The 23,770-nt window shown below is 38.4% G+C and overlaps 1 protein-coding gene and 1 long non-coding RNA gene across 9 annotated transcripts; one reads left to right on the forward strand and one right to left on the reverse strand.

Annotated features, from left to right (window-relative positions):
- Positions 1-2,596: 2,596 nt before the first annotated feature.
- Positions 2,597-2,899, reverse strand: LOC120084745. Its single transcript, XM_039040568.1, has one exon. It carries the CDS (start codon positions 2,897-2,899, stop codon positions 2,597-2,599), a length of 303 nt encoding a protein of 100 aa, XP_038896496.1.
- Positions 2,900-7,365: 4,466 nt separating this feature from the next.
- On the forward strand, positions 7,366-22,092 carry LOC120084483. 8 transcript variants are annotated; one of them, XR_005483731.1, is made up of 6 exons: positions 7,366-7,643; positions 7,725-7,823; positions 7,939-8,003; positions 8,912-8,963; positions 9,990-10,080; positions 21,898-22,092. It is a non-coding gene; the product is annotated as an uncharacterized LOC120084483 (long non-coding RNA). The 8 variants fall into 8 exon arrangements; XR_005483734.1 differs by lacking the exon at positions 9,990-10,080; XR_005483736.1 differs by lacking the exon at positions 8,912-8,963.
- Positions 22,093-23,770: the final 1,678 nt, after the last annotated feature.

The raw sequence follows: 23,770 nt of genomic DNA on the forward strand, positions 1-23,770 counted from the left end.
ATCAATAGAACGCGGCGGGCTCTTTGGGTGCTTAGGCGATGGTTAGGGATTTGGGTGTTGAGTGGCCAAAGTAAGGACGGCGAGAGGATCGCCAGTGGAGCTAGGGGATCGAGATTTGATAGCTGGCGTAGTTTCTGGAGGGGGTGGAATGTTGAGATCGACGCCAACTCGCATTTCTTCGATGGTGGGTAGAGGAGGGGATTTTTGAAATTTAGAGGAGAGGACCAGGATTTTATCAACCCTCTGCTTCTTTTACTGAGGTCCTTCAGTAGCTGTGGATTTAGGAGGTTTCCGCTTTTGAGGAGTCAAGGATGGGCCTTCTCCCTGCGGTGGCAATCTTATCAGTCTACGTAGGGACTTGTCTGTGAGCACAGCCTTGATTGCCACGTCCTCTTCTTCTTTAAACCATCCTTACGCCACACATAGCTCTGTAATGAGCGACGGAAAGAACAGCTGCCCCTTTGGACTGGAGAACAGTGTCCAAATTTGGTCGGCGATCATCTTTCCAACGTTTATTGGGATGCGATGCATAATGCAATAGATCACCATGACTCTGTCCCGTGAAATGGTGTGGTTGTGAGTTGTTGGCATCAATTTCCTCTTGATGAAGTAAAGCCACACATTGGCTTCAGATGTCAAGTCATGAGGCGATAGTGTCTTAACTCCTTTGACAGAAATGTTCCATTTCTTTCCGGGCAATGCTACCGCATTCAAGGCCTTTTTCTACTCCTCAATGGTGGGGTTTTCAATGATTTGGTTTCCTTTAGCATCACCAGTGTCTTTTAAGTTGAAAATTCTATTGATCTTTGAGACGCCAAACCCGATTGAGCAATCCCCAATGTCAACCTTATAGCGCCCCGAGTGAGGTTTCCCTTCATAAAATGCAGCAACTACAGTCGGCTTGACCGTCTTCGCTCCTGTGCAAAAATTGTGCCATCCCAACGCCTCAATCGTCTGTACAATGAAGTTAGGGAGAGGCGATGTGGATGCCAAAAACCCATCTCCATCAGGATCGAGGGTCTCTTCTTTGGCACTTTTTTCTCCACTAAGGGTGCCTTACCCTTGTCCTCTCTTCGCACCGTTTGTTTCTTTGGTACCTTATCTTTTCCTACTGCGCTATTTCTAGTGCCTTTTTCCTTAGCTTCTTTTGCTTACATTTTTTGAGGCTGACGCTTAGTGCGCTTTTCTTTCTTTTGGTCTGCTCGTCTTTCCCAGTCACTTTCTTCCTCCATTTCTTGCTCAAATTCTATCGCAACCCGCTCTATACTGTCCAAGGATTTTTCAGGTTAGGGTGGTAGACATTCTAACTCCTCATCGCGTAGTGCATGATGAAATTCAGTTGCGGAGATGAGTGCTGACACATCCTTCCGAAGGTTTCCCAGACCTTCACATACTTTCTTTGCTTTTTTCTAAAACTCCTTGGCCAATGCCTCAGCAGATGAGGCTGCAGCACCAGAACGGCTGCTTTTCTTAGGTTTGCGATCGCTTGGTTAGTTGATGACTTTCTCATCAAGTTGCTCGAGTGGTTTGAGGGTTTTAAGGATATTAGTATAAACCTCACGTTCATCTTTGATGACCTCATTTGCAGTGGAGAGGTCTTGAGGGTTTTGGCCATGTTTTGAGAAGGATTGCGAAAGGGCAGGGGTTGAGATGATTAGGGTAGGAGCGAATGGATGGGCGGAAACCACCGTAGCTGGTGGCGCGTATGTCGATGGTGGGATGATTGGGAAGGCAATGGGCTACAACGAAGCCGTCAGTGAGACAACTTCAAATGTGGAACCTGTGTGGGATGAATGGGTTGAGGTAGAGGTACCCTTGCTGCTTGCCATTTGGAAAGAAGATTACCGAAATCTGAAAAGAATGATGGTCGGAGGGGATATGCTAATTCGTCGGAGGTGAGAAGGCTCGAAAGTTTTGAGAATAGTGAAGGTGAAACGTTCGAATAATGGGGGGGTTTAAATAGACGAGGAAGGTGAAGGGATGGGGGTTTGTGGAAACCCTAATCCTTACCTAACACCACATTAAATGAGGTGACAGTTTTTTACGTCTTTTCAGTCTCCAGAGGAGACGTACGATTTCCTTACCTGGGATGGGCTGATATTGTAATTGCGAAGAATTGGGCTTTTCCAAATGCTCAACTGATCGCGTTTTTTTTTAAGCCCATCGCATCACTCCGTCGCACTTGTCTATTGCGATCAAAATGACGCAATCAAAAGGATAGAATGAAGTACGAAGTTGAAAAGGAGTTGATAGTTATATAAAGTAGTAAATATGTAGAAAGTAAAATAGATTCTGAAAAAAAACAAAAGGATATACTTCGTCCCTGATGAATGTATGTCGCTTATCATCGCAATGACTGAATGTTTCTTCTCTATTTTGGCTTACCCAAGTCAATGGAGGTTTTCTCACACTGAAAATCCCCTCCATGATACAGCTTTACTCTATGTCCATTCACATTAAATGCGTTGGTCCCATCTTCGTTGGTCAATTCCACCGCTCCATGCGGGAATACTTCCTTGGATATGAAAGGCCCGAACCAACGCGACTTCAGTTTTCTAGAAAAGAAACGTAACCTGGAGTTGAACAACAATACTCTTCAACCTGCCTTGAGGTTTTTCTCACAAAGACGCTTATCATGCCATCGCCTGGTGCATTCTTTGTAAATTTTGGAATTCTCATACGCTTGTAATCTCCACTCGTCCAGCTCTAGTAGTTGAAGTTTTCTCTCTTCTCCTACAGCCTTAAGATCAAATTTGAGTTTCTTAAATTCCCATATAACCTTATATTCCAGTTTCAATGGTAGATGACGGGCCTTTCCAAACGCCAATGCATGTGGTGACATGCCTATGGGTGTCTTATGAGCAGTCCGATATGCCCACAGGGCATCATCTAGTTTCATGGCCCAATCCTTCCTCTATGAGTTCACGACCTTCTCTAAGATTGACTTGACTTCTCTGTTAGAAACCTCTACTTGCCCATTTGTTTGGGGGTGATACATGGTGGCGATCTTATGGTGGACATTGTATTTGATCAATAGTTTACTAACAATGTGATTCACAAAGTAGGTCCCTTTGTCGCTTATTATGGCACGTGGAGTGTCAAAACAAGTAAAAATGTTTTTCTGTAAGAACTTAGAGACTATTGCTACATCGTTTACAATGCATGAAACAGCTTCAATCCATTTAGATATATAGTTGACAGCCAATAAAATTTATTTATGATCATTTGACGATGGAAATGGTCCCATGAAATCTATTCCCCAGACGTCAAATAGCTCCACCTCCAGAATGATGTTCATTGGCATCGCATTTTTTTCTAAAATGCTTCCAGTGCGTTGGCACTTGTCACATTTCATGGAGTATTCTTGTGCGTCTTTAAACAGAATGAGCTAGTAATACCCATATTGCAAAACTTTCACTACCGTGTGCTGTTCGCCAAAATTCCCTTCATAAGGTGATTCATGACATTGAAACAATATGCGATGGAAAGCAGTTTCTAGAACACAAAGTCTCAATATCTGGTCTAGTCCCCTTTTGTAGAGATTTGGATCGTCCCAGTAGTAAAATTTGCATTCATGTATGAGCCTTTTCTTTTGATGGGATGTGTAGTTTTCAGGGAATCTTTTGCAAACCAAGAAGTTGACAATATCCACATACTAGGTAGAAATTCTTCAATCTTAAGCAGCTGCTCATCAGGAAATGAGGCGTTCACCACTGATTGGATGTGATCCACTTCTGGATTTTCTAGTCGCGATAGATGGTTAGCGACCTTGTTCTCTGTTCCCTTTCGGTCGATTATTTCCATATCAAACTCTTGGAGTAAGAGAACCCATCGGATTAGTCTAGGCTTCGCATCGTTTTTTGTCATCAAATACCTTATCGCAGAGTGGTCTGTATGGACTATCACTTTTGACCCCAACAAATAGGGTTTGAATTTTTCAATAGCAAAAATCACCGTTATAATTTCCTTCTCAGTAGTGGTGTCATTTTCCTATGTGGAGTTTAACGTCCTATTAGCATATGCGATGGGGTGTAAAATTTTCTTTACTTTTTGTGTCAAGACTGCCCCCATCGTATACCCACTAACGTCGCACATCAGTTCGAATGGCTTCATCCAATCAGGTGTGATCAGAATTGGTGTTGTAGTCAAAGCGTCTTTTAGTGTTTTGAATGCAGTGAGGTAGTGTGAATCAAAATCAAAGGGTCTATCAGCTTCCAACAACGTATTCAAAGGTTGAGCATTTTTGGAAAAGTTCTTCACAAACCTTTTGTAAAACCTCGCGTGCCCTAGGAAACTCCTCAAAGCTTTCACATTCGTTGGAGGTGGAAGTTTTTCTGTAGCTTCAATCTTTGCTTTATCCACCTCTAACCCATTCCTTGAAACCTTGTGCCCTAGCACAATTCCTTCCTCGACCATAAAGTGGCACTTTTCTCAGTTCAACACTAGATTAGTTTCTTCACATTTTTTTAGTATTTTCTCTAGGTTTTGCAGACAGATTTCATATGTTTGTCCATAGACTAAGAAGTCATCCATAAAGATTTCAACCGAGTCTTCAAGATACTCAGAGAAGATCGCCATCATACACATTTGAAATGTATTGGGTACATTGCACAATCCAAAAGGCATGCGATGAAAGGCGAATGTTTCATATGGGCATGTGAACGTGGTCTTTTCTTGATCCTCTAGTGCGATCATAATTTCATTATAGCCTGCGTACCCATCAAGGAAGCAAAAATAATAATTCCTCGCTAATCTGTCGAGCATTTGATCAATGAAGGGTAAGAGGAAATGATCTTTCTTTGTCGCCACGTTGAGTTTCCTATAATCCATACAAATCTGCCAACCCTTGACCGTCCTCATAGGGATCAATTCGTTGTTTGCGTTAGGAACCACTATCATCCCACACTTTTTGGGAACGCATTGCACGGGACTGACCTAAGTGCTATCTGTGATGGGGTAGATAATGTCGGCATCTAACCATTTGATGATTTCTTTTTTGACAACCTCTTTCATCACAGGGTTCAGTCTGTGTTGAGGTTTTATTGAGCCCTTCTGATTTTCTTCAAGCCGGATTCGATGCATGCAATACGCTGGGCTAATACCTCTGATGTCTGCGAGCGTCCATCCGATCGCTCTACTATATTTTTTTAAAACACTGATCAAGGTGGTTTCTTTTTCTTCAAGTATTGCAGAGGATATGATGACTGGTAAGGTTTCATCCTGGCCGAGAAATACGTACTTCAAGTGGGTTGGTAGAGTTTTTAGTTCTAGTGTAGGTGGTTGCTCTAAAGAGGGCTTCTGTGCTTTGCTTTCTTCATCCAAGTTCAACATTTCATCATCCTTCAGCATCTCTGTTATCGCATGGTATGTCTCATTGGATGCTATAGCATCCTCTCTTTCTTCATTCTCTTCCTCGGATTCCCAATTTCCAACCAAGTTTGTTCATCATCGGAATTAGATAAGTCTTCCTCATCTGAGAACTTCACTGCCTTGATAATATTGAACCTGAGCTTCTTTCCATTGACGCTCATTGTGATTTCTCCCTTATGCACATCTATTTGAGCACGACCAGTAGAAAAGAATGGTCGTCCCAATATGATTGGAACATCTTTATCTGCCTCATAATCTAAGATAATAAAGTCTGTAGGTAGGATGAATCTGTCTATTGTTACCAAGACATCCTTTAATTTTCCTTCAGGGTGCACCAAGGATCTATCGGCGAGTTGAAGAGTCACCATTGTGGGTGTTAGCTGTCCCACATCTAATCTTTTGAAAATTGAAAGGGCATTAAGTTTATGCTTGCCCTGAGATCGCATAATGCTTGGCCAATATAGATTCCTCCTATTGAGCAGGATATTGTGAAACTACCTGGGTCACGCATCTTTGGTGGAATTATAGTGTTGTATTCTTGTGTCAATGCCACCGGGGCGAATCTTCCTGTGCTTCTCTTCTTCGAGACGATGTCCTTCAAAAATTTCACATACATAGGCTTCTGCTCTATTGCTTCATGAATGGAATATTAATGTGCAATTGTTTCAATATTTCCAAGAAGCGCTGATACTGGCCTTCATCGTTATGTTTTTTTTAGGTCTTTGAGGAAATGGAGGTACCTGTACTTCCAGTGTTTCATGGTTTGGAGGCTTAGAGGTGATCGCATCTTCTAGTTCCCTGGTTGTCTCGGACTTCTTTGTTTCAGTCTGCAATAGAGGTTTATTTGATTCAATCGCAGGTTGCTTCTTTGATTCAGTCTTGCGAGGCTCCTTTCTAGCTTCTATTGCTACCTTTCCACTTCTTAAGGTGACTAGTTGACAATGTTCTTTCCCGACAATCCCTGGATTACATGGAAGCTCGGTTGAGCTAGGAAATGTCCCTTGGGGTCTATTCTTTAGCTCTCCTGCAATTTGTCCCATTTGAATTTTCAAATTGCGGATGGATGTAGCTTGGTTTTGAAGGACTGTTTCATTCTTTTTTATGTATTCCTTCAACAAGTTCTATAGGGATAATGATGATGGTAGATGAGAACTACTAGCTTGCTGTTGTCCATTAGATCTATGGAAGAACCCTGGCGGTGCCTCTCTCTGAGCCATAAGCTGATTGCTTTGTTATTGGTTATTCTTCCAAGAAAAATTGGGGTGATTTCGCCATCCCTGGTTGTAAGTGTTTGAATAAGGATTGTTTTTTACAAAGTAAACTGATTGAGGATTTCGTGGGCATTCTTCCCATGATGTTATCTCTCTTAATTCGAGAGAATATGCCCATTTTCTTGCTTTATCGCATAGTGAAAATGGAAATAACGTGAGTCGAACCTCTTCTGGGAAAATATTAGGGAACATAAAAGTGTTGCAGATTTCGATGAAGCTTCATAGATGGGCGTGCGGATCTTCACCACGCCATCCTCCGAACTGTCCCGCTATTTGTATCATTTGTATCATTATTGGCTTCATCTCGAACCTTAATCCATTTGCTGGTCTCATGATTCCTGGGAAAAAATCATACAAATTTAGTAATGCATAGTCCCGGATGGGTCTATTGCGAGCATTTGCTAGTAGGATGGGATTTTCCAGCATGTTGTTTTTATTTGCTACTCGTTCTTCAAATTGTTTAGCCATTCTACGAGCTCTTCCTATAAGCCCTTGATCTTGAATTGTTCTTAAAGGAAACAATTAAAATGATTAAAGTTAAAAGTTAGTTTGGAAAAAAAAAAAAAAAAAAAAAGAAGAAGAAGAGAAAGGGAATTAATCTAAAAGAAAAGGAAAAGGAATTTGAGGAGGAATTGATTTTTTTTAAAAAAAAAAGAAAAAGGAAAAAGAAAGAAAAGAAAGAAAAGAAATAAATAAATGAATAAATAAGTAAATAAATAAAATAAAGAGAAAGAAATAAGAAGAAAAAGAAAGGCGGTCACCAGCCTCTGAATGAGACCGATTTATACCGATTCCCTCGAGCAAACCCTAATTTTCTTTGATGATTTTGTAGAGGGACGTGAGGAAGAGAATTTTGAGGGTTACCGGAGTGATTGAAGCTGTGGAGGTTGAGTAATTTGAATGAAAAGTCGGGTTAAATCTGAATTTCGGACAGTCTGAACAGGCTTCAGTGTTTTGAAGTTCTTGAGCTGTAGAAACCAAATTTGAAGCTGAAATTTTGAGGTTAGTAAGTAAAGAGGTTTATTAACATTTTTTTTGAAGGACGTTAGAGCTAATTTTGACTGAAAATTGGTGAATTAATAGGAAAACCGAGACTACACAGAATTTCAGGCGAACAGAGAAACGTGACTTTTGGAGCTGATTCGGTGTTATTCAAGCGTTTCCAAAGCTTCAAATTCTCAGGTTATTTGGTTAATATGCTTATTGGAAATTTTAAGCAAGAAATTTTAGGTTATATGGTTAGGGATTGATGAATTTCAAGTTGGGAAAAGTTCTGAAACTTCTCGCCGGAAAACAGGGGCACCAAGAAATATTTGACCGATTCCAGAACATTTAGGGCGATTCAAGATTCCAAAATGTGAGGTAAGATAGTTTAGAGTATGGGTAAGAGGTTTATATGAATTAATTAGAGTGGGTATGGCTGAAATGAGCGAATTTGGTCGCCGGAAGTCTGACCGAAAAACTGGTCGAATTTGGAAGAAAATGTGGGCTGGAGGTTGAAGATGACTTCTGTCCGTCATTAAAAGCTGAAAAATCCAAATTTATGGTAATTAAAGTGTTCTCAANATTCAAGCATTTTCAAAGCTTCAAAATCTCAGGTTAGTTGGTTAATATGCTTATTGGAAAGTTTAAGCAAGAAATTTTAGGTTATATGGTTAGGGATTGATGAATTTCAAGCTGGGAAAAGTTCTGAAACTTCTCACCGGAAAACAGGGGTATCAAGAAATATTTGACCGATTCCAGAAGATTTAGGGCGCTTCAAGACAACAAAATGTGAGGTAAGATAGTTTAGAGGATGGGTAAGAGGATTATATGAATTAATTCGAGTGGGTAAGGCTGAAATGAGCGAATTTGGTCGCCGGAAGTCTCATCGGAAAACTGGCCGAATTTGGAAGAAAATGTGGGCTGGAGGTTGAAGATGACTTCTGTCAGTCATTAAAAGCTGAAAAATCCAAATTTATGGTAATTAAAGTGTTCTCAATCATAAGTAGTGGTCGTTTGGTATTCATATGATAAAGCATGGAATTGGAGGAAATTGGGATCCTAGATTAATTTTGAAGATGATTAAGCGGTTAATTGGTTAAGTAAATCTCGATTAGGATCAATGAGGAAATTGGGTAAAACGTAGACTTAGGTTTTAGAGAAGTTTAAGTAAAGTTAGGATATTTTAGAAATTAAGAGAATTATGGTAAAATGTTGAATTTTTTATGCAGTGTTTGGATTGAATAATCATCTAGAGGATAACCATAAGTTAATAATGTGATTTTTAGGCCAAGTTCAATTAGGAGAGGCTTATAAATTCAAAGGATCGAGCCTGAAATTGTGAGTGACTCTAAATGCTTTAAATGTTTTATGTAAATTGTTAATTCTTATGAATGTCTAGTAATGTATGTTTACTGAAAGCTATTTATGACAACTATTCTCAAATAGTTACCAGGCAATGCATCTCACATTAATATGCTATGCTTTTCAATGAACAAGAGGATGCATTAGTATAGAAAGCTTTTGGGCAACTAAGTCATTAAGAGATAAGAATAAGCAAGTTCAGTGTGAGTAGCTCAGTACTGAAGGACTAGATGAGAAGGTACTGAAGCTCAGTCTTAGATTTGAATAACTCAGTACTGAAGGACTAGATGAGAAGGTACTGAAGCTTAGTCCTAGGTTTGAATAACTTAGTACTGAAGGACTAGATGAGAAGGTACTGAAGCTTTGTCCTAGGTTTGAATAGCTCAGTACTGAAGGACTAGATGAGAAGGTACATAAGCTTTATCCTAGAATTTGAATAGCTCGATACTGAAGGACATGGAGAAGGTATCTGAGCAGCTTGATACTGAAGTACACAGAGAAGGTATCTGAGCAGTAGTACCTAAGGTATGACGGTACTTAAACTAGAATCACATGAACAAAAGAAAAGTTGTTATTGGTAGTGTAGAGATCACTCCACTAACTATGGATTGACGTTGAGGAATTGAGTAAAGGTTCTCTCTCAACTAGGGTTGCAAATTATGTTTTTAGGAAGTGAACAAAAGGGTTCCTTCCTAGTTAAGTAGGAATGCAGTAAAGGATGATAAAGAGTGAGCAAGAGGGCCACTCTAGACTGATAAACTAAGGCATAGTCCAGCAAAGCATAAAATAGAGCTATATGATGTTGATGATGACATGAATAATAGTTACCAAGTTTATTTTGCAGATACAATGGTTTTAAAAGCTTTATGTACACGTTTGTTTGGCTTGTTTTAGTTCCAGTATTCTATTTTCTAGCTTTCAGTTTAAGCATGAGATTTATGTTTTTATTAAGTCACTCACTGGGCAAGTAGCTCATTCTTTCAAATGTTTTTCTTTTCCCAGGTAGTGGTCATCTCCCTATAGGTTAGCTGTCATGCTGCTCTGTCACTCAAGGACTCCAGTTAAAAGTCCAAAGTCTAAAAAGAAGTTTTAGGTATCTATTCTGTAAATGTCTGTACATATGTGTTGCTCATATTAGGGACTAATAAAGTATATTGGGACCCGCTGAACTCTGTATGTGTTAATATGATGTAGTTATGTTGTTGTTGATCCCTGGTGTTTTGAGGTTGTTTTTAAAGTTTCATTAGTTTAGTGAATGTTATATATGTATTCCAGGGATCTAAGTAGGTTAAGGATGTAAGTTAGAAAGTAAGTGCCACAAAAAGGTTGGTAACTACTGTTGTTACATTCACTTCTGGATTAAGAAGGGTAATCTGGGAAGGGGTGTGACACTTCCTTGCTGATTGCGTTTGTTTCTCTGCCTTCTGCAAAAGGTTATTTCAATCTCTGGGTCGTACTTGAGCTCATAAGTATTTCCTTCCTCATACGACGCTTGCTTCTTCCTTCACAAGTGGAATGGCAATACTCCAAAGGTCGAAAGCTACAAAGATCAAAGAGGTTTGATGTTAGCGCAATCTATATTGTAATCCCCAGCAACGACGCAAAAAACTTGATGCGCTGATTTATCATGCGATGAAAGGGTGTGTGGATGCGATGATTATGCAAGTTTTCCTAACAAAGCCCATGTATAAGCCTCTTAGAGTCCTGGTAAGTCCAGGGTCGAACGTAGGGATTACTCAAACAGATATGCGATAGACTCTACCTCTGATCTTGTCGCTATTTTAAGTTTAAGAAGTTGAATGGTGATTGACTTTGATTTCTTAAGGTGATGGAATTAAATGCAAAGCGATAGAAGAGTGGTGTTGTAATAAATATGTGATAAAGGGTTGAGAAGAGGTTTTGCTAACATTTCTTAAGCTATTCTACAAGTCATGTGATCATGCTATACACAAATATTAAGCACTACATTTCTCAATGCATATGGACACATTTCCTATGTCTAGAATGCATACGATTTGTAGGGAATGCAGCAGATAGAACTTATTTCTAAGTCTCCTCTACTCTTGCTTATGAGATATGATCTCACTCTTTCAAGCCTAGATTCTATGTCTTTAGACTACTCTTTCAAGTATTCAAAGTGATGAATGAAGCATACATAAGACAAGATGATTGCATGAAGTGCATAACTTAAGTCATGCTAGCTAAGTACTTCTCAACCAATTCACAAATTTAGCTACTCATGTATGGTGTGAAAAGAATGAACATGGATTGAAATGTAATTTCCATTCTTGCAAATAACATGTTCAAGTACAAAAAATAGATGATGTAAGTGTTAAGCAAGGTAAGCAGTGTCTTGCTTCCTCTGGCGTTTACACGACTTTTAACAACCTAATTCTCTTCTAATTTGTAAACTGTTGCTCTTACAAGGGTTAGGTGTGACTTGGTGTCTCTCTTCCTTGTTGCTCCAACAGTCTCTCGACCTCCCAGAATTCATTCCCTGGTTTGGTAGCATTGAATGGTATTTATAGACTTCCAAAAACAGTTCTTCATCTCACTAATCATTGCGTGAATGGACAGCATTAATTTCCATACCCTGTCGCGCCGTCTGATGGTCACCAGAGGTTCAATAGATTTGCAATTGTATCAACAGCCGCCAACTGAATTTCTGATTTGACCGCTATCGGCTTCACGTCCCATCACGTTTTATCACTTTAGGTCACCGCCTTTATGTAAGGTCATCACGCGTTTGTCTTTGAAGTACCATTGGATTGCCAACTCAGGAGATTGCGCTATCGCCTTGTTCCTACACAGAAATAAAAGATTAATTCAGTTTAATTTCTTCTATGTGATGAGAGTTGGCGATCGCAATTTTGCTTTTAGTTTGGTGCGTTCAATCGTAATATTTCCTATTTACTATCACTTTCTCACATTATTTTAATAATTTGAGCTTTAATAACTTATATTTCTACAAGTTATCAGTATTCTCGGTGTGAGAATCCAAAAGTGTGGGCTCTATGTGGACTTGGTTAGAGGACGAGACCGGAGGAGAACAATCGTGTAAACGATTGAGCAAGTGGGAGATGACAGTGTCTATCGTATAGATGATTAAACGATGCCCAATCATTTAACAAAAGCTATGCGATCGTTTAGCAGAAGTTGCACGATCGTATAGCTCATTGGTCAGCTGAGTGTCTATTGTATAGAAACACTCCACGATCGTCTAGTCTCTCCAAGCTATCGTTTAGTAAATCTTATTTGCTTGATAGACTACCGTGAGAACTTTCCGAGAAAATGGAAACTCTTTCAACAACTACTAAATTTAGGAAAACATTTTTCCTTTTTATCTCATGGTTACCATGAAACCACCAATAACCTCTCACTCAATTGGTTATTAAAGAAAAATAGATAATTATCCAATAAATAATATTATTATAAATATATATGATAACCAACTTACCATACTAAATTTATAACCTATAGTTTTAATATTTCATCTCATGAAACATATAAACCAAATCTCTTTCTCTATTCCATGGTACTTAATGTAAATCTCATTTACATTAATCCTCCACTTGATGTATCTCATAGACCATACCGATCATATCATATATAATCGAATTACCTCTTGTCAATTTGAACATTTCAAATCAACACTAAGAATTGATTCTCAACTTGAATCTATTGAGCTACCAAGGGGACCTTATAGACCTGTAGCTCAAAGCTCCAACTGTACGTGAATAACTTACTAAACTCTTTAGTCACGGGATCCACCATCCGTTAACTGTCAGGCACTCCACTACAGACCGACAGTTGAACTCTTCTTACTATAGATATATTATGTGTCCATCTCAACCAATCAACAGTGCGATAACCCTTCACAGATCGCTCGTAAGTACAGTTGGGCCAATAACCGTTATGTCTCTGTAGTTACATCTAACTCCTTAAGTACTACTGATCCCTCTAATGAACATAAGTCATAGTCTTACTATGACTGGGTCCTCTCTTCCATAGAGAAGTTGTGGCCACTATGCTCAAGCCCCGGAATCAGCCCTTAAGGGAGCAATCTATCTACTTACCCCTGTTTCGAGGAAGGAGTGAATTTCATCTTGTGTAACTGAGTTCTCAACTTCCAAATCAGACAAGTCCCTAGAAAGGTAGTCATGTTGAGTTGGAAATCTGGCCAGTCTCACCCATACTAATCAAAGGACTGCCTTCAAAGGCAGGAGTTCCCAAAACACTCAGATTGAGGTCATGTCACCTATGGTCATTTAGGTGAGATGTAAGTCTCCTGTATCAACGACGTTATATACAGAGTCTAATCATCTCGTGGTCCGGTCTTATACAAACTATTTGTATAGGACACCCCTGCTCGCATGTCTCCATATGAATGGTCAGGATCTACCATTTGTAATAGTTCACAACCCTTGAAAACCTCTACAAAACGGGTCGTATCCGTAGTGTCACCAAGATTAAGAATCCCTCTTTAATCCTTACACTACAGACCTATTTAGGTTATCACTTAAGGCATAATCTACTTGTATATCTCATATTCATGCTTAAGTTTACATACAATAACCATAGAGCTTTGTTTATTGGATTTGAGTAAATGCTAGAATAAAATAACATTTATTTTATTCATAACAATGTGTATAAATTACAAACATCGAGACATCGAGAGAATTAGGACACCAATCCTAACAATCTTCAACTTATTCTAATGCCTCGGGAGACTAATGTACAATACAAGATAAATACATGTACAATATACAATAAACTAGGGCATACCCCAGTATCATCTCCCACTTGTCTTAGACAAGATATCGCATGTCCGACAGATCCAGACTCTTCAGGTGACCCTCGAACACTTTAGTCGTGAGAGCCTTTGTAAAAGGATCAGCAACATTGTGCTCCGACGCGATCTTTGTGACTATCACATCACTGCGATGCTGTCTCTTATACACATCTAGATGTGTATAAGAGACAGCATGAGTCTGTAGTCTCTCATTCTCTGAAGATACTTGAGGATCGTCTTGACCGCCGTCCAGTGATCAAATCCTAGATTGGACTGATACCGACTGTTAATCTTTACTGCATAGCAAATGTCAGGTCTGGTACAAAACATTGCATACATTAAGCTTCCAACAGCTGAAGCATAGGGAATTTGTCTCATCTCCTCAACCTCTTGAGGTGTCTTAGGATATTGATCCTTAAACAAAATGATTCCATGCCTGAAGGATAACAAACCCCTCTTGGAATCCTGCATCCTGTACCTGATCAACATTTGATCGATGTACGATGCCTAAGACAAGGCTAGTCTCTTGTTCTTACGATCCCGAATAATTTGGATCCTTAGAACATACTGTGCCTCACCCAAATCTTTCATTTGGAATTGGGCAGCTAGCCACTTCTTAATGTCAGTCAGATGCCCTACATCATTCCCAATGAGTAAGATATCATCCACATACAGTACCAAGAAAGCTACTGAACTGTCGATGATCTTCTTGTAAACACAAGGCTCCATGATCTAGACGTTTGTTTCAGCCCATAAATGGACCTATTGAGCTTGCAAACTCTTTGCTCTTGATCTGGAGCTACGAACCCTTCTGGTTGAGTCATATAAATGGTCTCCTTAAGATTATCATCAAGAAAGGCAGTCTTGATATCCATTTGCCATATCTCATAATCATAAAATGTGACTATGGACAGGAGTATTCTAATAGACTTGAGCGTGACAACAGGTGAGAAAGTTTCCTCATAGTTAACTCCCTCGACCTGGGTATAATCCTTTGCCACGAGTCGAGCCTTAAAGGTTTGCACCTTTCTATCTACACCTCTCTTTCTCTTATAGACCATTTACACCCTATAGGTCTTACCCCATCAGGAAAATCCACAAGCTCATAGACATTATTGAAGTACATAGACTCACTTTCCTGGTTCATGGCTTTAATCCATTCAACCTTGTCAACATCCTCCATCGCTTTCTTGAAATACAATGGATCCTCGACCCCATAATAAGAAAGGACGTTCTGGGTTTCAATCAAACCCATGTAGCGATCCGGTGGGTTCATAACCCTTCCACTTCATCGAGGTAGTCTTGACTCTTGAGCTGGTTGACTAGATGTACCGACCTCAATAGTCTCAGTCTCATTAGAAATCTCACATACAACAAGCTTACTTTGTGGCTTATGATCCCTCATGTGGTTTTCTTTCAAGAAGATAGCACTTGTAGAAACAAATACTTTGTTCTCACTTGGATCATAGAAGTATCCACCCCTGGTTTCCTTGGAATAGCCTACAAAGAGGCAAACTTTCGAACGCGGTTCCAACTTTTTCGGGTTAGTTACGATCACATGTGTCGGACACCCCCAAATTCTGAAGTGGTGTAAACTACCTTTACGGCCTCTCCATAACTCAAAAGGTGTTTCAGAAACACTTTTCGAGGTAACGTTGTTCAGAATATAGTATGCAGTCTCTACTACAAAACCCCAAAGCGAGTCTGAAAGACGAATATAACTCATCATAGACCGAACTATGTCCAACAAGGTTCTGTTTCTCTTTTCTGATACACCATTCTGCTGAGGTGTACCTAAGGTTGAGAGTTAAGACGCAATCTCATGTTCTATCATATAGTTCTGTAATTGGAGGTCCATATACTCTCAACCACGATCAGATCGTAGTATTTTTATCTTCTTACCTAACAAGTTTTCAACTTCAACCATAATCCTTGAACTTGTCAAGGACTTTAAACTTACATTGCATTAGGTAGAGATACCCCTACCTTGAATAATCATTTATGAAAGAGATGAAATATTCATTCCCACCTCGAGCCCTAACACTCATCGGACCACAAAGGTCAAAATGTACAAGCTTCAAGGCTTCCTTGGCTCTCTAACATTTTCCAGTAAAAGGTCGTTTGGTCATTTTGCCTTCGAGGCATGATTCACACACCGACAATGGGTTTTCTTCTAAACTCTTTAGAAGTTCACTTTTCACCAATTACTCAGTCCTATTGAGGTTGATGTGATCTAACCTTAGATGCCAAAGATGGGCATTTTCCTTAGAAGAAACCTTTTATCTTTTAGCTGTTGTTGTTATACTAAACGTTTTAGTGTTAAACAAGGCTTTTATGACTAACTGCCTTAGTACATATAAGTTACTTTCCATCAAACCAAACCCAATCTCTATTCCATTCTTGAAAACAAACACTTTATTCTAAAAAAAGAGACGGTATATCCTTGTTCAATGAGATAAGAAATCGAGATTAAGTTCCTTTTAATATGAGGAACTACGAAAACATTATCCAGTAACAAATAACGTTTCTTGTCCAAAAATAACTTCAGCCTACCTACAGCAACAACTAAGACAACCTCATTAGTACCGACTCGAAGAGTGATTTCTTCCTGTGGCAACGTTTGCCAGGAACTGAATCCTTGGTAAGAGGAACTGATATGGTTGGTAGCATTCGAATCTAGGATCCAGGAAGAATCAGCATTCTCTACCAAACACGTCTCCAAGATCAATAAATCAGATTTACTGTCTTTAGACATCCTCCTCTTTTGGAGAGTAGTGGGATCTGTATCAGAACCTAAATAAGCTACAAGTTGCATTCAGAGAACACTTATCTTCTATGAACCTCAACAGAGTCAGCAACAATTTCTTCCTCTTCCTGGAGTTTAACTTTGGAACTAACACTACTGGTTTTGTCATCCATCCCTTTTGTGCTCGAAAAGTAAGAACTGACATTCAAACAATTCTTGCAACGAGTCCACGATCTTGCGTGCAATGACCATGTTCTCAACCCTTTTGGCCAAAACATTAGGTATGCTAGCCAAAATGTGAAGTCATACCAATGAATTAGCCTTCATCCACACCCCATATGCACTGCGAACACTTCGCGGTGCATCAGGGGTCGGGACTTGAGGACATTCCTCAACCATGAAAAAATCGAGGTCGTTTACCACGAAATACGTTTTACAAGAATCTTTCAAATGTATGTAATCGATCAAATTAAAGGCTTTAAACGGAAATACTAACGCGTTGCTGAAAACAAAAACACATTGACCTATGTTAGGTTTTAAGCAAATATCCGTTGAAAAAACATACAACATCCAATAAGGTTTAGCAAAACTAACATGAACCCCGTGTGACATCTAGTTTTACAATGACGCTTCAAAGGTTTAGGACAAAAGTCGCCAAAGGGAGGTCAATTATCCCTCCTCTGAATTGAGAAATTCTCAACCAGTCATTAATACCAGAACAACTCTTGCTTCTATAATGACTAGCCATCATTGATTTGGTTAAGAGATCATTAACTTACTTAACAACCTCCCGTAAGTATGACCTGCCATTTTAGGCCCTAGAGATCCGCCCCAAGAAACAAATTCGAAGGGAGAAAATTCGATTGGGGCAAAACCTAAAGCGACCCTATCCATTTCTGGAGTTCACTTTGATCTTGACCAACTGCACAAAACCCATCCAAAGGGGGACACACCTAAGACGCCACGAAGGAGTACAGAATGATCTCACGGTGTGAACCAATGACAGAGACCGTAAGACGTGTTGACACATACCCTTCATCCACTTACTATAAACACTCTTTCCGTCCACCTTAATATTGACTCATGCAAACACCATCCGAAGGGGGATGCTCCCAGGGCACCATGAGGCCAAGCATGAATCTCACGGCGTGAACATTCAGGGAGAAATGTGAGTGGAATCATTGACATAGCAGATACATCTCTTCCTCCCATTGAGTATTTTATAACCTAGGATTTAGTTTACTTAGAAAAAACACGGTTAAGAATTTTAACTAAGTGACTTTTTAGGTTTGTCCAAGAGTAACTTTTACCTTGGATAGTTGAAACAACGTTTGATCATCATCCATTAAACTCTTTAACAGAGTCTTTGATCAACTGTCGCATGCTTGCAGAAAATTATCTAATTCACCTTTTCAGGTAGGTTCCCAAGTAGGGGTGTTCCATTTCCGTCAGCTTAAGTGCCCCAGCCTAGACAAAACCCACCTTAGACAAAAGGTCCCTTATAAATAGATTTAATACAATTTTAATCTTTTATGTCAATCAATTTAATCCTATTAAACCGATTTAAAAAGATTAAACTAGGTTGCTAATCCCATTAGAACCTTTGAACTTAGCTCTATCTCAATCCAATTTTAATACCTTTTTAAAATATGAGTTCACCCTAAGTCCACATGCAACTCTTTCTTATCAATTTTATTTCTAATTTCCTTTATAACACTTATAGCGGAAACAACCAAAACCACAACGCAAAGCGAATACATCCGAGGCATTCATAACTTTTACAAACAACCTAAGTGTGCTCAATGCAATGTTCATTTATTTTTACTTCTTTTATATAACACTTATACCAAACAGCAATGAACCAAGCAAAACATGCTTCCCTACACCCTTATACTATAACACTTATAATATAAAGATGATGCATGAATATGCTTACTGCATGCACAAATATAACTCTTATATTTTCATGATTCATGTGCATGCTTTCAAGTAATCTCTTCAAGCAATATTATGACACTTATAATATATGATGCATAAATGATTGCACAACCTAAGGTGGGTTTCAAATCTATATGTCAAACACTTTGCCATATAAACTACATATATCACATGTATAATAAACAAATGTTGATGAACTGGGAAAAATTACCTCAAGTCCTCAAACTACAAGCTAACTATTACAAAAACAAGGAGTCTCCGGTTCAAACAGGCGAATTGAGTCTTGAACCGTCCAGGCGAATCAACGCGTCTCCACTGATCGTGTACCAAACACCCGCGATCGTCTGCATGAAAGTACAAACGCTCTGCTCAATCGTTTACCTATACTTCCAGAGCTAAATGATCGTTTAGCAACGATCGTGTACATTTTACTATGCGATGAAGCACGAGGTACGTGATCATGCAACGCGCTCCCATAACGCAAGCCTTATACGATCGTCTAAACGACTACGATGCAGTGAAGCACAATCGTCTAAACGATCGCTGAGCGAGCACCTTCATATCTAATACCGCGTGATCATGTAGTCAGTGATTATGTGATGAGGCATGCTAACTACAAGATCGTTTAACACGCGCCTTCTTCTAAACGATTAGCATCATATTCTCCTACTACGATCGTCTATCTCCAGCGTCTACGCGATCGGGCAACCAACGCTACGTGATAGAGTAAACAATTTACCCCATCGTTTAGCTAAACGATGATTTATGAATTACTACACGATCGTATAGAAAAATCTACATGATCGTTTACCTGAGGCTACACGACACGATCAACTCTTGGTCTTCTTCTTCGCTGAGAACCACATCTTCATGCTTCGAAACTTCATCACAAACGACTTGACTAACTCAAACACTTTGAATTACAGACTCGATTGCATGTTAATTATACCAAAAAACACAGGGGCCTTTACAAATTAACACTTTGTAATTTAAAGAAAGCTTTAAAATAGAGGCAATTAACTCGTAAACATTCATCAACTCCATCTACAAATGCATTTATCAATTAAAAAAAATGCAGAAAACCCACCACGACTGTAAAAGAAATTCAAAACAGAAGTGAAATTTGGAATTGAAGGAAATCAGACATGAGGATTTTCATAAGCAGCGAGAGGATCGTTCCAAATTTCAATCGTATATGAACATTAACAATTACAGTACATAAATGGAAACAACAGGCTATGCAACATACGAAATTACAACATGATTTTCTAAAGATAAAGGTATAGAATTAACATACCTTTGAAGACTCATCTTCAACACCCTTGATCACAAACGCTCGTTAACAGCAACATTGCAACACATGAACGCTCGTTCACCACAACCACAACACAGCACAATCAACAAAGAACTTGAACACTGCGATCACCCAGACCATGAACACAGTGAACGCAACGGACAGCCTCCACAGAACCTTGACTGATGTCGAGTTGAGTATGACACCACCACAATGGCTACCTTGGTATTATTGGTGTGAGAATCCAGAAATGTGGGCTCTGTGTGGACTTGGTTAGAGGACGAGATCGAAGGAGAACAATCGTGTAAACAATTGAGAAAGTGGGAGATGACAGTGTCTATTGTATAGACGATTAGATGATGCCCAATCGTTTAACAAAAGTTATGTGATCGTTTAGCAGAAGTTGCACGATCGTTTAGCTCATCGGCCAGTTGAGCGTCTATCGTATAGAAACACTCCAGGATCATCTAGTCTCTCCAAGCTTTCATTTAGTAAATCTTATTTACTTGACAGACCACCGTGAGAACTTTTCGAGAAAATGAAAACTCTTTTAACAACTACTAAATTTAGGATAATATTTTTCCTTTCTATCTCACAGTTACCATGAAACCACCCATAACCTCCTACTCAATTGGTTATTAGAGAAAAAGAGATAATTATCCAATAATTAATATTATTATAAATATATATGATAACCAATTTACCATACTATATTTATAACTTATAGTTTTAATATTTCATCTCATGAAACATATAAACCATAACTCCTTTTCTATTCCATGGTACTTAATATAAATCTTATTTACATTAATCCTCCACTTGATGTATCTTATACACCATATCATATATAATCGAATTATCTCTTTCTCAATTTGGACATTTCAAATCAACACCAAAAACTGATTCTCAACTTGAATCCATTGAGCTACCAAGGGGACCTTATGGATTTGTAGCTCGAAACTCCAAAGGTATGTGAATAAATGATTAAACTATTTATTCATGGGACCCACCATCCGTTAACTGCCAGGCACTCCACTACAGACCGACAGCTGAACTCTTCTGACTACATATATATTATATGTTCATCTTAACTAATCAACAGTGCAATAACCCTTCACAGATCGCTCGTAAGTACAGTTGGGCCAATAACCGTTATGTTCCTATAGTTACATCTAACTCCTTAAGTACCACTGATCCCTCTAATGAACATAAGTCATAGTCCTACTATGACTGAGTCCTCTCTCCCAAAGAGAAGCTGTGACCACTATGTTCAAGCCCTGGAATCAGCCTTTAAAAGAGCAATCTATCTACTTACCCTTGTTTCAGGAAGGAGTGAATTTCATCTTGTGTAATAGAGTTCCCAGCTCCCAAATCAGACAAGTCCCCAAAAGGTAGGCATGTTGAGTTGGCAATCTGGCCACTCTCACCAATACTAATCAAAGAACCGCCCTCAAAGGCAAGAGTTTCCAAAACACTTAGGATTGAGGTCCTGTCACCTATGGTCGTTTAGGTGAGATGTAAGTCTCCAGTATCAACGGCATTATATACAGAGTCTAATCATCTCGTGATCCAGTCTTATACAAACTTTTTTGTAAATAGGACACCCCCGCTCGCATGTCTCCACATGAATGGTCAGGATCTATCATTTGTAGTAGTTCACAACCCTTGCAAACCTCTATAAAGCGGGTCGTATCCGTAGTATCACCAAGATCGGGAATCCCCCCTTAATCCTTATACTACATACTTATTTAGGTTATTACTTAAGGCATGATCCATTTGTATATCTTATATACATGCTTAAGTTTACATACGATAACCATGGAGCTTTGTTTATTGGATATGAGTAAATGGAAAAATGAAATAACACTTATTTATTCATAACAATGTGTATAAATTACAAACAACAAGACTCTGGGAGAATTAGGACACCAATCCCAACAACACTTATGACTGATATGTGTTCCTTCAAGTTCACACTTATGACTGATATGTGTTCCTTCGGGATCACCATGACTACTACACGATAGGACGTACAACGATGCCTGGATAGGAAGGTTAATATGTTCACCTAATAGGTCTAGTAGTGAATCACTTATTGAGTATTTTTAATACTCACCCTTTCTTATATTTTACTTTTCAGGTAAGGGCAAGGAAAGTCAGTGTGTGACAAGAGGGACCCGTGACCATGCCATATGGGACAAGAAAATTGCTTCCGCTCAGTTATTGTTTTTAAGTTGTTTAATTGTTTTGATTTAAAACTCGATGTTAGGTTGAAAATTTTATCTGTCTGAATATTATTTTCATTAATTATTCTTTTTAGGAGGTCCTGAACAAATATTTTATTTATTTGTTTATTTATTAATTTTATAAATTGTCTTGAAGTTTTTCTTTTTGTGTGTGTGTGTTAATCAACTTTATCTCAATGATCAAAATGCTTGATTTTTTTTAAAGAAATAATGTGAAATTATGAAGTAACAACCTATTGGATTTTATGTCCTCAACGTGGGTTGTAAACGATAAATTTATTCTGTTGTTCAATAAAGATGTTATTGAAGTTTGATTCAATAAAAATTGTTATTGAATATATGAATTGCTCATTTTCGTTTTAGAAATAAATCCAATAAAATAAAAGATCCATGACTATTACATGAGTACTTGAACTTTATGCGAAGTCAGAAGAGTGGATCAGGTTTAAGTAAATAGTCAAAATGATCTATAGTATACGAATAAGGTTGGGTACCTTATTCTGGTAAGACTATTGGATGCGACTCATTATGTAGTTGTTACAATTTGTTGGAAAGTGCTACAAACGAAGTGATCCTAATTCGTTCATATAGAGACATGAGGAGTGGGGACGTCCTGTGCAATGAATTTGCATAAGATCGAACCAAGAAATAAGTCACTCTTAATTTATAATGTTGTTTACTGTTTAAGACTGACTATTTCAAAGCGATGACCTAGCTAACTTATCTTTAATCCTAAGCTAACTATGAACTCCTATTTGTTCAAAATTATCCTTAGATTTGCATAGGTAAGGGTTGACTCAACAGCGCCGACTCAATAAGGCTCCTATTTTTGGAGTAAGGCTGGGTAGATAGTTGAGGACATAGGGTGCAAGATGGAACTCACTCCTACCCGCTTTCAGGGTTAGTAGAGAGATTGTTCCCTTAAGTGCTAACTTCAGATCTTGAACAAGGGGTCTTACCCTTTCATTGGCCCAAGAGGGACTTGGTTTGATGATTGGATTCTCAAACCAATTGTTCATTAGAGGATCAGTGAAACTTAAGAAATAAGAGGTAATCTCGTGGGTAAAAAAACTATTGACCCAACCAATTATTACGAACAATCTATGAAGGATTAACTTACTAATCATGATTATATCGAGTGGACATAATATACTACAATGAAGGGAAGTGAAACTATTGGGCTTTAGTGGAGTGACCTTGTACTTAACGAATGAAGAGTTAATTTGGTTTTAAAGAGTTTAGCCAATTAATCTCGAATCGTTGGAGCCCATGATCTGCAGATCTAATTAGGTCCCCCTACTAGCTCACAAACAAAATAAACCTTAGAAATAGCATGATAAGTTAATTTGAAAACGTTCAAATTCGAATTAAGGGAATTAGTAAATTATATGTGATATAATTACACGTTTTGATTATGGAATTAAACGAAATTGGAGAATCGATAAATATTTTTAAATATGATTTATAATATTAATTCATGAATATGGATTCATGGTAGTGAAATTGATATTTTAATTAATTTAATATTTGATATTAAATTAATATAATTAATTATTAATTTTATTTAAATAATAATTAATTGAATTTAATTTTTTGGTAAAATTGATATTTTTTCAGTTTAATAAAAAAAATAAAACTGAAAAAATGTTTTTTATTTTGAAAATTGTTTTCAAAATTAAAAAGAAAAATATGAAAATTTAAAAAAATCACAAGAGTGAGATTTTCCCACTTTGGGTTGAACACCTTAATCACCATTCCATTCCAATC

This window comes from Benincasa hispida, chromosome 9 (genome assembly GCF_009727055.1).
Source record: "Benincasa hispida cultivar B227 chromosome 9, ASM972705v1, whole genome shotgun sequence".
NCBI classification, from domain to species: domain Eukaryota; kingdom Viridiplantae; phylum Streptophyta; class Magnoliopsida; order Cucurbitales; family Cucurbitaceae; genus Benincasa; species Benincasa hispida.